The sequence below is a fragment of the Dunckerocampus dactyliophorus genome, chromosome 21 (genome assembly GCF_027744805.1).
Source record: "Dunckerocampus dactyliophorus isolate RoL2022-P2 chromosome 21, RoL_Ddac_1.1, whole genome shotgun sequence".
NCBI classification, from domain to species: Eukaryota; Metazoa; Chordata; class Actinopteri; order Syngnathiformes; family Syngnathidae; genus Dunckerocampus; species Dunckerocampus dactyliophorus.
In genome coordinates, this window is record NC_072839.1 from 7,020,453 (window position 1) to 7,036,743 (window position 16,291).

Sequence of the window (16,291 nt, forward strand, 5' to 3'; positions counted from 1 at the left end):
ATATGCATTTAGAATGGTTTGATACATGTAAAATTTGAATTGTAAAACTACACTAATATAATATTTTGTGTTGCCATTTTTGAGAGGAGACCGCTGATGACATCATAGGCGCCGACGTAGCTAGCAACCGGTTCCGGCTGCCATTAACTCATTCAATACCAAAGACACAGTTATATGATTTATTAAACCCGAACGCCCATCTTAACAACGGCAAAAAGAGGTGATGGCGCAACTCTCCACTAATGCATTTCACTTCAGAGCAATTTTTAGCCATAAAAACGGCCACAAGGTGGTAGAAGTGCATTTGATAAGGGTTCGGCAGAGATCATGTAGATGGAAAAATCACACATGACAGGAAGCAGGAAGTGAGAGAGTGAGGAGGAGTGTCGCCGGCAGAAGGGGAATTTTTTTTGCGAGCACACACATGCACACACATAGTTCAGTTCCAAATGTGAAAACTGTAAATAGTTCATCGTGTTATATTTGCAAATAAATTATTTTCATGTAAAACAACCCCTTTTTTTATTGTTGTTTATGTTGTGGTATAGTTGTTTAGATATGTGAGCTGTCACAAAAGCAAAAAAGATTTGTGTCAAAGTGAAAGTTATGCTTGAAATGTATTTTTTCACAAAAAGCTGGTTTTCTCCCTTTTCTAGTTTGGAACTGATATTTTCCTGAAACTTACCTATGTTCTACTGCTGAAACTTGTTTTTCTAATGCAGTCATTACTCAATATAACAGTCTGATTCACGTCACGGTGTCATCTTACAAACAACATTAAATTCATCACACAGCAACTTAACACTCAAAAGGTACCTAGGAAATATACATTACATGTACCAATACAAGTTTAAAATAACAAATAGCAGCTATTTTAACATCTATCCATAATGCATTACTGCCAGAAGATCAGATGGATGGCACTGCAATGTTGCCGCTGTACAACAGAGGGAGCCAGAGGACCCTGAGCACAGAGCTCAGAGGGAGGCTGACGTCAGTGCAGTGCCCCAATGAACGCCCCTTATGGGAAAACTTTAAAATGTTGGTTTTGTATGTGTACATGATTGGTCTCGTATTGATACATGTTTATATATTTCTGAGTTATACTTTTGGAGTATTATGAATTTAGTGTTGTTCTGAGTAAGATGTCACTGTGAGTCAGACTGTTATGTTGTTATACTGTTACATACAATGACCTCCTGACTGCACTGATTGACTCCTGCCAAAGAAAGAGCTACCGTTTCCTCACTGACTCGCGAGTGGCACAGTATTTAAACAATTTGTAGTAGCTCTGAAGTGAAGGAGATGCCACGAGATTAGAATTTAGCCATAGGATAGCCGCTGTATAAGGGTTTAAAGTTTAAGACCGTAATTTACGGTACTGTCTTGTTACACGTTAAAATGTGCACACGGCACCACAGCAACTAAAAAAACATCAATTTATTATTTCATTTAGGAAGAAAGATTTGCCCATGTACGAACGTTTTATTGCCATTGTAGTCAAGACCTACAATGAAATAACGGAAGCAGCTGTGCCAAATAAGACGATAAAATATCATATAAAAACACAAGAATCTAATGCAAATATGCACAAATGGAGGAAAACCAAGTCAACAAACAACCATTGATTAAAAAATCCTTTCTGATCATTCTCCTTAAAGGTCACCAGTAAGGCAATGGCAATTTTCGGTTCCACTGTATGTATAAATTCAAAGGGCTGATGTCGTTGTAAACATGAAAGGCAGCAGTAAGGGCACTGCTATGTTGCCTCTGTACAACAGAGGGAGCCAGAAGACCCTGAGCTCAGAGGGAGGCTGACGTCAGTGCAGTGCCCCAATCAGTCAAGTACACTGGTGAATTATAAAATGAGCAAATTAATGGAGAGAACATGAACCGAACAGGAATATTATGTGCACGTAAACGTCATTGTTGTCATAAAGGATTCATGAACGAAGAAAAGAGTGGGTTTTTTTTAACGAGAAACGGAGCACGCCTAGAGTCCCAGATATAGCATGTTCAAGTGTTTAATCCTCCAAAGCAGCCGCGCAGAATTTCTAAGCAATAAAAGATTCACAGCTGCATTTTTCATCATGTTACAACAAGTACAAAAGGAGTGTTAGAGATTGCAGTGGAATAAGCAATCTAAAATGTTGTGTAAGCCAACGGCTTTGACAGGAAAATAAGAGTTCTGCATCGCCAATGCAGAGCTGTGAGCATCACTCCTCTGACACCTTTGATATGTAAGCGCTCATTTCCAATGTCTTTCTCCGTTTCTTTCTCTTCCTCCTTTTCATCCCCACCCTCTCCGCTCTCTTTCCTTTCTTCCATCAGGGCCAAGTGGGACCCAGAGGAAGAGACGGAGAGGTATGTCAAATTAGACTTTTGCAGTATTAGATATAATCCATTCTCTCTTATTCTGCCCCACAGTGAGCAGCCCTGACAAGCCTTTGTGGCTTCTTTGGAAGACTTACAGAGCCAATACCTTTAGGCCTGCGGAAATCTAACCCCCTGGGCAAAAATATACATCACAAAAGCATTATTTCCAAAGGCGATCACATTTGAAATAGCAAACACTTTACTCTACTGTCTGGAGAATCACAATTTCTGGAGCTGGAGCTTCCTCCTCTTGTGAAGTAGTTGTTTTGTTTGTTGATATGTATTTCATTCAAATATCATCTTTGAGTTCATCACTTTGAATCATTAACAAATGAATGATGTCTCTGAATATTCTCATTCATCCAGGGCATTGTATCGTCAGGGCACCGAATCAATCACAATCGGACTGTTCGGTTGTCGTAGAAAACGTTTCGCCTCTCCTGTGAGCGGGCTTCATCAGTTCATGCTCAAAAACTAGATAGGACAGTTGTCTTAGAAGACTGAGCTGACAAAAGCGGCCCTATCTAGTCATTGAGCATCCAAGCGGGCTGCATCAATAGGTCCTAGGTCTTAGATAGGACAAGTCCTATCTATGAAGTTATATTAGAGCTGTCCTATCTAGTGTAAATACTCTAGTATAGAGTCAATTCATACTCAAAAACTAAATAGGACAGCTCTAGTCTGATTACAGCTTTCCTATCTAGTCTTTGAGTATGACCCGATGAAGCCTGCTCAGATAGGACAGCTTTACTCTTAGTCTTCTAAGACAGGTGTCCTATCTGACTTAGACCAGAGCTGCCCTATCTAGTCTTTCAGCATCCAAGCACACTTCATCAGGTCATGCTCAAAGAGTAGATAGGGCAGCCCTGATCTCCTATTTGTCCTGTCTAGTCTTTGAGCTCCTTTGAGCATGAACTGATACAGCCTGCTCAGATGCTCAAAGACTAGATAGAGCAGATTTAGTCTAACTTTTTAAAGACAACTGTCCTAAATAGGACAGTCTGAGTCTTCTAAGACAATTGTCCTATCTAGTCTATGAACCGGTGAAGTTTGCTCAGAGAGGACAACTCTAGTCTTAGTCCTTTAAGACAACTGTCCTATCTAGTTTTTGAGCATGACCTGATGAAGCCTGCTTAGAGGAGAGGCAAATCGTCTACTAAGACAACCTCAACAGTCCGGTTGCGATTGATTCAGTGCCTTGGAATACAATACCCTGCATGCTTAAAGACTAGATAGGACAGTTGCCGTAAAGGACTTAGACTAGAGCTGTCCTTCTAGTCTTTGAGCATGACTGTTGAAGCCTCCTTGGATGCCAAAGGCTCGATAGGACAGCTCTAGTGAAAATATTCGAAGACAACTGTCCTATCTAGTCTTGTCTTTACTTATTAAAAACTGCCCACTTAAGCTGTTGTTGATGTACATGTTCAACCACATTTGTCGGTATTAAATTTCAGACCCAAAGGGGTAATTTCTAGGAAAAATCCCTCAGTTTATGTTGTGTTGGGTATTGTTTACATATTAATAATTGTCATAATTAATAATTGTCAGAACAAAACCAAGTACAATGCAGAACACATTGAATATGTGCAAAAAAAATCCTGATGTTACTAAATTAAGTAAAAAATACTTTAAGTGCATACATTCCGCACAATTTGAGCAGAAATTGGTAATTGATACACAGCGTTGGAGTAGCGATACAACAGTGTTTGCTAGTTGTGATGTTTAGAATTCCTCGTCATGACTGTGATCGGTGGATCATGAGGAAGTGTTGTATGTTGTTGTGGTGAGTGACAGAGACGTTACTTGCACAATATCACCTTCAAGCAGGTGGCTGAGTCTGCATTATATTAGCACCGAAACCAAACCGTCTTTGCTGTACGGTACAATAGTTTGGGTGCGTATGGCGATGTTTGTGTCGATGCGTCGTAGCATTGTTAATTTCATAATTATCACCAGCGTCTTTTTGCAAAAGCTGATTCATGGTGATGACAAAACCAATAAAAACCAAGCAAAGAACAGTGGGCGGGGCAACGGGGCAGGAACTGGCACTTACCTTCAAAGGTTCAGCATCCGACCAAAGACCTTTTCTTTTTTTGCGGTAGACTTGTCAGCCGGACACAAATAGAGGAAAACCATGTCAACAAACTGCTGTAGATCCAAAAATCCTTTATTATCACCCATTCTCCTTGCAAAAGTCCTGAATAAACGTGCAAGAGATGGCTATTTTCAGTTACATCAAAAATTTACTATGTTGATATGAGTCAGCCAATCTGAGGGATGTCGACTTAAACAGGTTTCACTATATCAATAAAATGATAGCACAAGTTGGACGCAGCATATTTATCTAACTATCCATTCATCTTCAACCGCTTATCCGAGGTCGGGTTGCGGAGGGAAGCCTAAGCAGGGACGCCCAGACTTCTCTCTCCCCGGCCACTTCGTCCAGCTCCTCCCGGCGGATCTCGAGGCGTTCCCAGGCCAGTTGGGAAACATAGTCTTTCCAACGTGTCCTGGGTCTTCCCTGAGGCCTTCTACCGGTCGTGCCCTGAACACCTCCCCAGGGAGGTGTCTGGGAGGTATCCTGGCAAGATACCGAAGCCACCTCGTCCGGTTCCTCTCAATGCGGAGGAGTAGCGGTTCTACTCCGAGTCTCTCCCGGATGACAGGAGAGCCCAGCCACCCTACGGAGGAAACTCATTTCATCCGCTTGTACCCGCGATATTGTCCTTTCGGTCACTACCCTAATCTCATGACCATAGGTGAGGGTAGGAACGTAGATCGACTGGTAAACTGAGAGCTTTGCCTTTCGGCTCAGCTCTCTCTTCACCACAACGGACCGATGTAGAGTCTGCATCACTGCAGACGGCGTACCAGTTCGCCTGTTGATCTCGCGTTCCATTCTTCCCTCACTCGTGAACAAGACCCCGAGGTCCCTAAACTCCCCAGGTCGGGGATCTCATCGAGGTCACGGCTCGATGAAGCCAGCAGGACCATATCATCTGCAAAAAGCAGAGACCCAATCCTGCAGCCACCAAACCGGAACCCCTCAACGATCTGGCTACACCTAGAAATTCTGTCCATAAAAGTAATAAACAGAATCGGTGACAAAGGGCAGCCCAACCCTCACTGGAAACAGGTCCGACTTATTGACGCATATTCATTTCTCTGTAAATTTGTGGCATGGTCACTTTTAACACTTAAAATATGTTAAATAGCCATCCAAAAATGAGTCTAATAAATTTTTTAACATTTGCATTATCTCTGTGGTACCTGCCTTTCATTTTAACCACCACCATTCAATGAGGGCTTTTATGATCATTTCATGTATTTCTATGAAAAACGACTGTCCTAATTAAAGGAGCAGCGGGAATTCCAGAGTGACTCAATACCACATTTTTAAAAATGCTCAATATTGGTTGTCTTACTAATAGCCTCTAGTCTGCAGCACTTCTTTACTGATGGCTATACCAATATCAGCTGATACTGATATCGGCAGCAGCGCTTCATGCATCATTTAGTCATTGCAAAATTGCAATCCCAAAGCAAAACTTTGAAATAATTGCAGTTTGATGAGGTCTCACTCGCACATCGATATCATGATTGGCAGAAAAACCCATACCGATATGAGCCGATATCTCATTTTTATGGTAATATAGGCCGAAAATATCAGTCGGCTGATATTATCGGAAATTTGTCAAACCAACCCATGTTATAAACAGCCTCTATATGAACTTGTTCTCCTTACATTTGTTATTTTTTCTATTTTTGCATATAATTTAACTATATGTTTGTGAATCTTTTTTCTCATTATATGACTTTATCCCCAAATATTTCAATTTCTTTCTCGTCTTCATTCTCAACTTTTTCCCAACCTCATTTTCCAAAATTTCCGTCTTTATTGTTTGTTTTGTTTCTCATGATATTCCACTGAAAAATTACGCTGTTACATTTTTTTCTTCGCTATTTCAACTTTATGCTTCTAAAATATTTTTCCTTATATTACATTATTTTTGTGAAATTAGGAATTTCTAAAAAGATTACCACTTTTTTCTGAATATTATAACTTTATTCTCCTAATATTTGGACTATTCTCATAAAATTACTGCAATATTCTTCCATTTTTGCTACTTTTTTTCAGTTTTCCTGTTCAATTGTATGTTTGGAATGTGCCGAAAGCCATTAAAAAACTGAAATTGTATAAAAACTTGATTCACACCTTCAGCGGGCACATTCCAAACATGGCAGCCCTTAGTGTTTGATTGACTCTTGCTAAACATGTGCCATCACCATCATTTGAGATTTTCTCTCATCTGCCCTCCTTCAGAAAGGATCGAAAGGCGATGAGGGTCTTCGGGGGCTTAATGGTAACAAAGGAGACATGGGCCACGCGGGCCACACGGGTGCTGTCGGTCCCAGGGGATTTCCCGGCCTGGATGGGCTGCCGGGTCAACCAGGCCAGCCTGGATATCCCGGAAAGCCAGTGAGTAAATGTTGTCATGATTGCCTCTGTACACATTGGATTTCTGCCAAGATATGAAAAAGTCATGCTTGGGAGCACCGGGGTTACACTGTGAATGTCAAGGCTAGATTAAGATTAAGACAATCTTTTAAAGCTGCAGTTTGAGGTTTGCTTTTGTGTTTCAGGGCAAGTCACCCTCAGATGAGCATCTTGCAAGGCTCTGCACTGATGTCCTTCGCAGTAAGTACCTTTTGGTTTTCATGGCATGAAGGTCAATGTCTGAATAAAATTCACGCAGGCTCGGATAAAGTAGCAATGCTCAAAACTACAAATGGTGAACGTCGAGGGCAGTGGTTTACGACGTTTTCAATGCCTTGCAACCCCATTAACTATTCATGCTCTTACAAACTTTCGCAAAATTTCAGCTGCATATTTATTTGCAGCTTGAAACCAACTGTAGTAAGTGTTCATATATGTAAACCCGATGATTTAGCATTCACGCCCCACAAATTTGTAGGGTAACACATATTTCTTTCCCTTTTCTGTGCGTTCTAACGAGAGAAAGCGAGTTAGCATGAGCCAGCTAACATTGCATGTCACGGGAGGTACCTATTTCGACTTTGAAGCCTTCTAAAAAAACATTTTATTGTTTTACATACATGCTGTAATCATGCATTAAAAGTACATTGCGATACTTACAGTATCTTTGCGTATTTTGATGATTTTAAACTAAAATTATCGAAACTTCTTTCCCAGGTGCATTGATTTGACATAGCCCATACAGCTAACGCTACTTCCGTCAACAACAGTAGCTTAGAAACAGTGACGACACTTACAATGTTCTCTCTCTTTGGGATGGCTGACAATACCTGTGCTCCAGTCCTCAGGGAAATAATGCTGACACCAAAGAGCATCTTGTTGAGTCTTTGGACCAAAATCGAGAGCCAATAGTATCCACTGTCCCGTTGCAGTGGCTTGAAGCGTTGTGAGTGACGCTGAGACGAGCGAGGCGTCGCGTTACTCCGCCAGATGAATATAGTTTTCCGTGTTAGCTGCTACAATAACAATTTCGCTGTAGTTTGGATAATATACAGGTCAGTTATGTAAATGGAACACTGTTGGCGTTTTTTTGAGGGTTTTTCGTTCGGGCTCTAGCGTCAAAAATGGTATCTCCCATGACGTGCATTGCTAGCTGGCTCGTACTAACTTGTTTTCTCTCGTTCGAACGCGCAGAAAAGGGAACGAAATATGTGTTCATGTTTCACATAAGGATTGTGAATGATGGACAAAATTACAAAAATAAGTACAGTTTTCATTGAAGTGTACATTTTTAAATGTACCATTGGCTATATCAGGGGTCACCAACATTTTTCTTGTGAGAGCTACTTTTACAAAATGAAAATGGCCATTTTCATAGCTTATTGTAACCCAAACAAAGCGAACATGCTAGTTTCACCAGAACGTTAACAAAATGCTGGTATCAACAACTCATATTTTGTATTTTAGAATGTATTTCTTTCGAGTGTTCTCACATTATTAACTGAAAACCTGAATGAAAAGCAGGCTTGCAGGCGCCTCGTGTGGTTGGATGCAAGAGCAGCTTGACCTAGACATGGGTGGGTGTCCTGCGTTTTGCCTGGCCGCCACCCTACCAATGATCACATCGGAGTCGCGAAAACTCACCACACCCTGCCTAGTGCTCGTCCCCCGAATGCCACGCCAAACTTAAGCATTTTAAGATGCCACCCCAGTTTTGGCTTTGTGAAGGGAAAGTGGGGGGGGAGATGGTCACTATAGGCTGGATGCTGCAATGGGGGCGGAGCTGAACGGCGAAGGTGATCGGCGTTAAAAAGCAAGTATCAAAAACAAGTATCGGCATATGTCGATACCATGCTTTTTCATGGAAATCAGCCGATGCTGATCAGTGGCCGATCGATCAGGGTACCCCCTTTAAAAGGTAATCAAATCCAAAAATTTCATGGAACTTTAAAAAAACACAACAACTCCTTACTTGCTTTAATCCCTTTGGTTGGCATGCAGGCCTTAATATCGTCTTAAAATATTGTCCCAGGCTGGTCTGGAAGGTTAATCTACTCTTTCCTCCCAGACGTCATTCACTAGCATTCAATCATCTTTATCCTTCATGATGGTTGCTACAGTTGAGCTGTTAGGACCACAAGAGTGGCCAATATTGGTGGGCATTTCTCCTCTCTGAGCTTTTATGATGTTCATTTTCACTCCCATGGTGACTGTTTTCCTTTTCTTTGGTGCACCTCCGCTTGGGACATGATGAAGTCCAAAAAGTTAGCTAATAAGTAATGTTATTAAACTAATATAAACACCTATACGAGGACATTTGGAAGAAATAGCAGAGGTGTGAACTCAAGTCCCGCAACTTGGACTCGAATCAGACTCGAGTGGCAATTTTGATGACTTTGGACTCGACTTGACTGTATCACCAAACACTTCCAACTCGACTCGGACTTTGACATCAAGTGACTCAGGGCTTCAGGCTGATGACTTGAAAATACTTGAGATGTTCAGTGACTACATTGAGTCAAATGTGTCCGCATCCCAAGTCTTTAGCTGAGACTCGACTCGAGACTTGAGATTAAAGACTTGAGGCTTACTTGAGACTTGCGAAACACCGACTTGCCCCCGTCTCTGAGAAATAATGATGTCTTCGTTCACAAACCAGCAGCTGTAATGGACATCAAAGTGCAGATACAATTAGCTGTCACGAAAAGGGCAGGAAAAGTGGTGAGAAAAACTGAGGAGGGGACAGCTGTGCCATTGATTGTGATTGGTTATGCTGAAAATGCGAGAAGGCAAAGAGCAGCATGGAGAATTACATGAGGGCCATTCATGCTGTCACCTGTTGTTATTAGTATGCGACATGTGGTTGCTACGGTGATGGAGAGTCTGAAACAGCCTTCAACCCCCACATTTTTTCTGAACATATGTTACATACAGTGGTGTGAAAAACTATTTGCCCCCATTCCTGATTTCTTATTTTTTTGCATGTTTGTCACACTTAAATGTTTCAGATCATCACACAATTTTAAATATTAGTCAATGGCAACACAACTGAACATAAATTATAATTAAATGAAACTTTTTATTATTAAGGGAGAAAAAAAATCCAAACCTACATGGCCCTGTGTGAAAAAGTGTTTGCCCCCTAAACCTAATAACCTAATAATCTTACAGCGCTGTGGAGGAATTTTGGCCCACTCATCTTTGCAGAATTGTTGTCATTCAGCCACATTGGAGGGTTTTCCAGCATGAAGCGCCTTTTTAAGGTCATGCCACAGCATCTCAATAGGATTCAGGTCAGGACTTTGACTAGGCCACTCCAAAGTCTTCATTTTGTTTTTCTTCAGCCATTCAGAGGTGGACTTGCTGGTGTGTTTTGGATCATTGTCCTGCTGCAGAACCCAAGTTGGTTTCAGCTTGAGGTCACCAACAGATGGCCGGACATTCTCATTTAGGATTTTTTGGTAGACAGCAGAATTCAGTGGTTCCATTTATCACAGAAAGTCATCCAGGTCCTGAAGCAGCAAAACAGCCCAAGACCATCACACTACCACCACCATATTTTACTGTTGGTATTGTCACGATCTATGTGTTAGCCTGCGTGACAGTTTAGTGTGTTTACACTTTTATGCCTTAGTTCCTGTTCTATGCTCTTATTTTGGTAGTACTTCCTGTTTTGCCTGGTTTGTGTCCGCCTGCTTTGCTTTCTTCTTTATGTCTTGCACCTGTTGCTAATTTAAGTTGTCCTATTTAGTTCAGGTGCGTGCATCTTTCTGTGTTGTTGCATTTCGTTCCTTCGTTCGTTTGTGTCGGTGTCTGTGTAAGCCTGACACGCTACTGCAAAGCGTTCTTTATCGAGTTCCTGCCGCTGCGCTGCAGCCATCATTAAAGATAAGTTTTTCCTGCAACGAGTGCCTGCTTTCTGCATACTGGGGTCATCGCCACTATGCCAAGAACAAGACGTGACAGGTATGGTGTTCTTCTGAAATGCAGCATTACTTTTATGCCAGATGTAATGGGACACACACCTTCCAAAAGTTCTACTTTTGTCTCGTCAGACCACAGAGTATTTTCCCAATGGTTTTTGTCTTGGAACTCTGCCATGCAGGCCATTTTTGCCCGGTTTCTTTCTTAGATTCAAGATTCAAGATTTTTATTGTCATATGCATAGTAAAACAGGGAGTTACACTATGCAATGAAATTCTTATTCTGTTCATTCTCTATGGTGGGGTCATGAACACTGACCTTAACTGAAGCAACTGAGGCCTGCAGTTCTTTGGATGTTGTTGTGGGGTCTTTTGTGACCTCTTGGATGAGTCATAAATGTGCTCTTTGGTTTGGTTGGCCAGCCACTCCTGGGGAGGTTCACCACTGTTCCATGTTTTCGCCATTTGTGGCTCTCAATGTGGTTAGCTGGAGTCCCAAATCTAGAGAAATGGATTTATAACCATTTCCAGAATGATAGATCTCAATTACTTTCTTTCTGTGGGGGTGGGGGGCAATGTAGGTTTGGATTTTTCTTTTTTTTTTCCTCCCTTTATAATAAAAGGTTTCATTTAAAAACTGCATTTTGGGTTCAGTTGTGTTGTCATTGACTAATATTTAAATTAATTTGATGATCTGAAACAACACAACAAGTGTGACAAACATGCAAAAATATAAGAAATTTGTAGTTTTGTCAATGATCTTACTGAGCTCATATTACGTATTGCAGCGTTTCATGTGACGACATTTTGTTTTTTAGTACGCACTCCCCCAAATGATTAATACTGAGGACTATACGTAGTCCTGCCTCACTACAGGACAACATCACTTTTGTTCATTTTAGTTAACTTTTTTCCCTCTTTTATGTCTCCCAAATGTGAGGCATATGCTTCTGAGTGAAGCTCGTCAAAGAAAAAGAAACAGAAAGTGAAAATTAAAGTGAAATTAGACATTGTTAAACAGGGATAAAGATGGCTGGAAGTGTGAAAGGATCTGCTCCTATGAAATGGATGGTCAGCTTCAGCAGACCATTGAAGGGGAGGCTGTGAGGCATAATTGGCTGTGGCTATATGGTAAACAGGCCCCTGATTGGTTTCTTACTCAAGTGTGGTGGCACTAAAAAGGAGAGCTGAGGAGGGTGTTATACAACATCAGTAAAATGCTTGTGGCTGCTTGTTTTTTGAGGAGGAACAATATTTACATTGAGACTTCTTATTCTTTATCCATTCAATGAAGGTACTGTTTATCATTGGGTTATCACGAGACACCCAACTCACGAGATGAGACGATGCCCGGGATTGGGTCCACGAGAGCAAGACGAGACGAGATTTTAACATTAATCTTAAGAAAAGTACAATGAAAAAATATGACTGCACAAACAGACCTTTTTATTTAACCGAGTCACAAAACAATGCAGGTGTGTTTTTCTCTTATCTACTTGTTTTTGTCTATTTCCATCAGGGCTGTCCAGCTGTCCTTTGACATTTATAATTTAAAAAAAAAATATACAAGTGAAAGACCATTTACCAAAACAACATATGCATAGACATACATTATACATATTTAACAACAAATTCAGTGTTTTTTTTAGTTATTCGTATTGACATTTTAGCTTTTTGCTTTTTACCTCTATTTTTTTTTTTTTTGTTTTTGTTTATTTTATTTCGACATGATCCACGTTCCACAGATGGCCCCCGCGCCACAGTTTGGACACCCATGCGTGCTTTACCAGCCAAGAAGGCGAGTGTGTCCAAGCTCTACCTTCTTGGCTCTGTTGGTCACGGGCTGGGTTGCTTTATGGAAGGGTTTTTACAGCCTTCAGACGTCCATTGAACGGCGTTACAGAGGTGGAGCTCACTCCCTCGCGCCTGCTCGGCGCATTTTTCACCTTTGTTGATCGCTTGTAGTTGTTTACCACATAAATGCGTGACGCAAGAAACACTTATGTCCCCACACTAACTGGCTAAATATAACCAGTAAAATGTCACTAACTTGTCAACACGGATCTCTTCTGTGTATGAGGTGTGTTATGAAACGAAACCTGTGATCAAGGGTGCTTGAAAGTTGGCTCTGAGCCAAATACAGTGCACGTCAATAGAAGCGCTGGGTGATTATGGGTGCAGATAAAGCTGAACATCTATGTGGGTTGATTTGACAAATCTTAAGTAAAATTGATCAAATGTAGAATTATTACAGCTTCTGCTTGGACAACTCCGATGGAAAAAAAAACAGCAACACGTCACTCGCTGACGCTGTGAACACCGACGTAGGTTGGATTGCAAAGTGTGCCTAAAGCACTTAATGTACACTTCCAATAATGCCTTGCACACTGCCACTTCAATATTACTGTATTACCATTCATAGTAGCAATGCCAATCTGACTGGCTTCTGGCTGCCCTGTTCATGCGATACGTTTGAATCTTAATTTGCACATGTTTATTACCACACAATTTCTTTCAATTCTGTCACAAGCTGCGCAATGCTGGTCCCAAGGCCGGATAAATGGGAGGGTTGTGTTGGGAAGGGCATCGACTTCCCTAGTAGGGTCAATGTGGTCAAAAGGTATATAAGAAGGTTTCAGGTAAGAATAGAAGCACATTTCTTTACGAAGTCACATCGCTTCCTACTAGCCTGGCATGCATGTTACAGCGTTTCAGTCTTTTTGCAGATCAGTCTGAAGAGAGATTGTTCTGACCAGGTTTATGACACAAAGGAAAACCTTTCCTGTGTTCACTCAGTTGTAGATGTATTTAGAGAGTCTTCGCTTCATCAGTTTTGCCAACTTGGCGACTTTGTCGCTAAATCTGGCGACGTTCCAAACCCTCTTCTCAAAAGTGACCAGCGACAAATCCAGGTACTTTTTCTGCCGTCGTCTGAGAGTTTTCTGGTATTTGGGGACTTAAAAGTGAAAGCATGCATTGATGCGCAGTTTGTGTTCTCACTGAGCAGCAGTGGGTGCCCCTAAGAGGTCCGCCCACCCCAAAGCAGTCACAAGCCATCAGTGCACTGTCAGCTCCTGCTTCACACTGAGAGCATCATGGAAATCCATGCATCCATGAATCGGTGTGGATCTCGGCCAGACACTTAATCCTCATTGGGACTCACTTACCTGTCAGTGTGTCAGAACGTGTGATGGGAGAACGATGTGTGATAGTAAACAGACTAGTTATCCTAACTACAAGATAAACGGTGGAGCCTGTAGGCGAGTCCGGATGTAATTATTATGCTGTCTAGACTTTGAGAAGTGCAAGCCGAGACAAAATATTACATTATTTTGTTTTGATGAAGTGATGGCCAATTTGAAATTAGCAAACTAAGAAGCTAAAAGCTAAAAACTAAGCGTTTTTACTCACTTTTTTTGTCTCTCCTACGAGGCTCTGCTTTTTTCCTATAGTATCCGTTACAACATCATATGCAAATAATATGCAAATTAGCCGATGGCATCGTCAAGCGACTTGCAGGACAGCCAATAGCTACTTTTCTTACACAGGAGTTGGTAACAGTGCGCTTCATGCGTGCATGCTGTGTTCTATGCTTACTCTGCCCTTTAGTTCAACTCCCTGCACTCCTCCGAAGCATGGATTCCTCAGCGAGGTGTGAACCCTGTCAAAGTGTGAAAGGACTCCCCGGTGAGCCAGGTGCACCAGGACCTAAAGGCTCCATGGGAATTCCAGGTCACCCTGGCAGGACTGGCTCTCCAGGATACCCAGGAACTCCTGGATTGCAAGGTTCTCCGGGCCTCAAAGGTAATTTTGGCAGCAATGTTGAATGACTCCTTTAGGCACCGACATATGAAAAGCGGAACCCAGAGCACAGGTCAATGCGAGTTGACAGTGGTGCCTCTGAGCCAGTGGTCAGCCCTGCTCCACCGACACCGGAGCAAAGATGTTCAGTCTTCTCCGCCCTGATGAATGCAATAACAATAAATGACAACATCTCTTCATGAAAACAAGAGCGGGGGCAAATTTACAGCAGCTCTCAGCTGCGATTAAAATCAAAACGGTGCCAACAGCTAACAAATTGGATGTGTTGATGCTCAATGCGCCCCGTAAAACAAGCTTATTAAACAAGCGAACACCAGTAAAAGTCAGCGGAGCAAAATCAAATAAATACTGCGTGCAAAACCAACTTAATGAGCTGCCTTTGATTTAGCACCCCTTCAAGTGGCTAATCATCCGTGAAAGATGCCAAACTATGACATCTCACTGCTGAATGTGATTTCACCTTGTTAGTTCAAGGGAAGAGCACCTATAAAATAGTGTTTACTGTGGCGGAGGACATTAATAACATTGATTAAGAGGCAGCACAACTTCCTGACTATCAATATTTACACATCAGCAAGGATGAAGCAAAATATTCTATTGAAATATTGTTCACTTGGATCCTGGATTCAGCATTTGCTACCGCTCATATTCACAGATTTTTGGTCAAAACGGACTCGTTTTCTAATTTGTGTGCTCATTGTCGCCATAATTAGACGAGATGTCGTCAATCGAACTGCTTGCATCAGTCACAGTGCACCTAAAAATAACACAACAAGTAAGACCTGTGGATCACATCATGTAACACTACCACACGGACCATGTGGATAGCGAAATGCTTACACACTAATATACATGCGAAACAATACTATTTTATGCTTGCCTGCAAGCACACTTCCCCAACAGGAAGTTCCCCAGCATGCCTTGCGGGTCTAAATTTGTAGAAAACAGCATTGTTTTGCATCAACACTGGCTGGGCTCACACTATGTTGTGCAATTTCAGAAGTGTTGCTCTCACAAGTTCTACAAGTCCTGCTGCACGAGCTTACCTGCAATTAAATTTGCACCAAAATCGCATCCGAATTTGTAACAAACAATGACGACACGAAGGCGAAATCACGGCGAATATTGTTGACCGTAAGTCTGAGTTACACCATTCAAATACTCGCCTGCAGTTTGAGGTCTGCGCTTTTGACACGGGTTGAAAGGGAGAGTCTGCGTTACTGAGTTATCACGCTGCAACACCTTAAATCCGGCATATACACGCCGGCACTGTCATTCATTGACTCCTGAGAGTCAGACACCTCTCGGCTGGTCGCTGGAAGAGCACATTAACTTTTCAATTTGCAATGTGTCATTAAAAATTGCGTTTGAATTATTAGTTTGTATTTTGGAGCAGCATTCGTCACAAAGAAGGTTGTTAGGGGCAATGTAAACATTGCAGACATTTACTGGGTATCCATAATTAACTCATAAAAATGAACTCGACTGGAGGGAAAAAACAAATGTTGACCTTTACGGTTCATAGTTGTACTGTTGTGATACCTTTTTAAGCAGGCATGATATGTCCCTAGGGGATATAGGGCCAAGAGGGTTCAAGGGCAGCAAAGGAGAGGGTCATCAGGGACGTCCAGGACCACCTGGACAGCCAGGTATGCAAGCTTCATTTTGCAGT

The 16,291-nt window shown here is 41.8% G+C and overlaps 1 protein-coding gene across 1 annotated transcript in view; it reads left to right on the forward strand.

Moving 5' to 3' along the window:
• Nucleotides 1-16,291, forward strand: part of LOC129174399 (collagen alpha-1(XXI) chain-like) — a 79,975-nt gene that overhangs the window by 60,411 nt on the left and 3,273 nt on the right. The window contains exons 23-27 of the mRNA XM_054766382.1: nucleotides 2,332-2,364; nucleotides 6,701-6,856; nucleotides 7,021-7,075; nucleotides 14,407-14,601; nucleotides 16,191-16,268. Of these exons, the coding sequence (XP_054622357.1) occupies nucleotides 2,332-2,364; nucleotides 6,701-6,856; nucleotides 7,021-7,075; nucleotides 14,407-14,601; nucleotides 16,191-16,268 (517 nt within the window). The remainder of the gene's footprint in view (nucleotides 1-2,331; nucleotides 2,365-6,700; nucleotides 6,857-7,020; nucleotides 7,076-14,406; nucleotides 14,602-16,190; nucleotides 16,269-16,291) is intronic.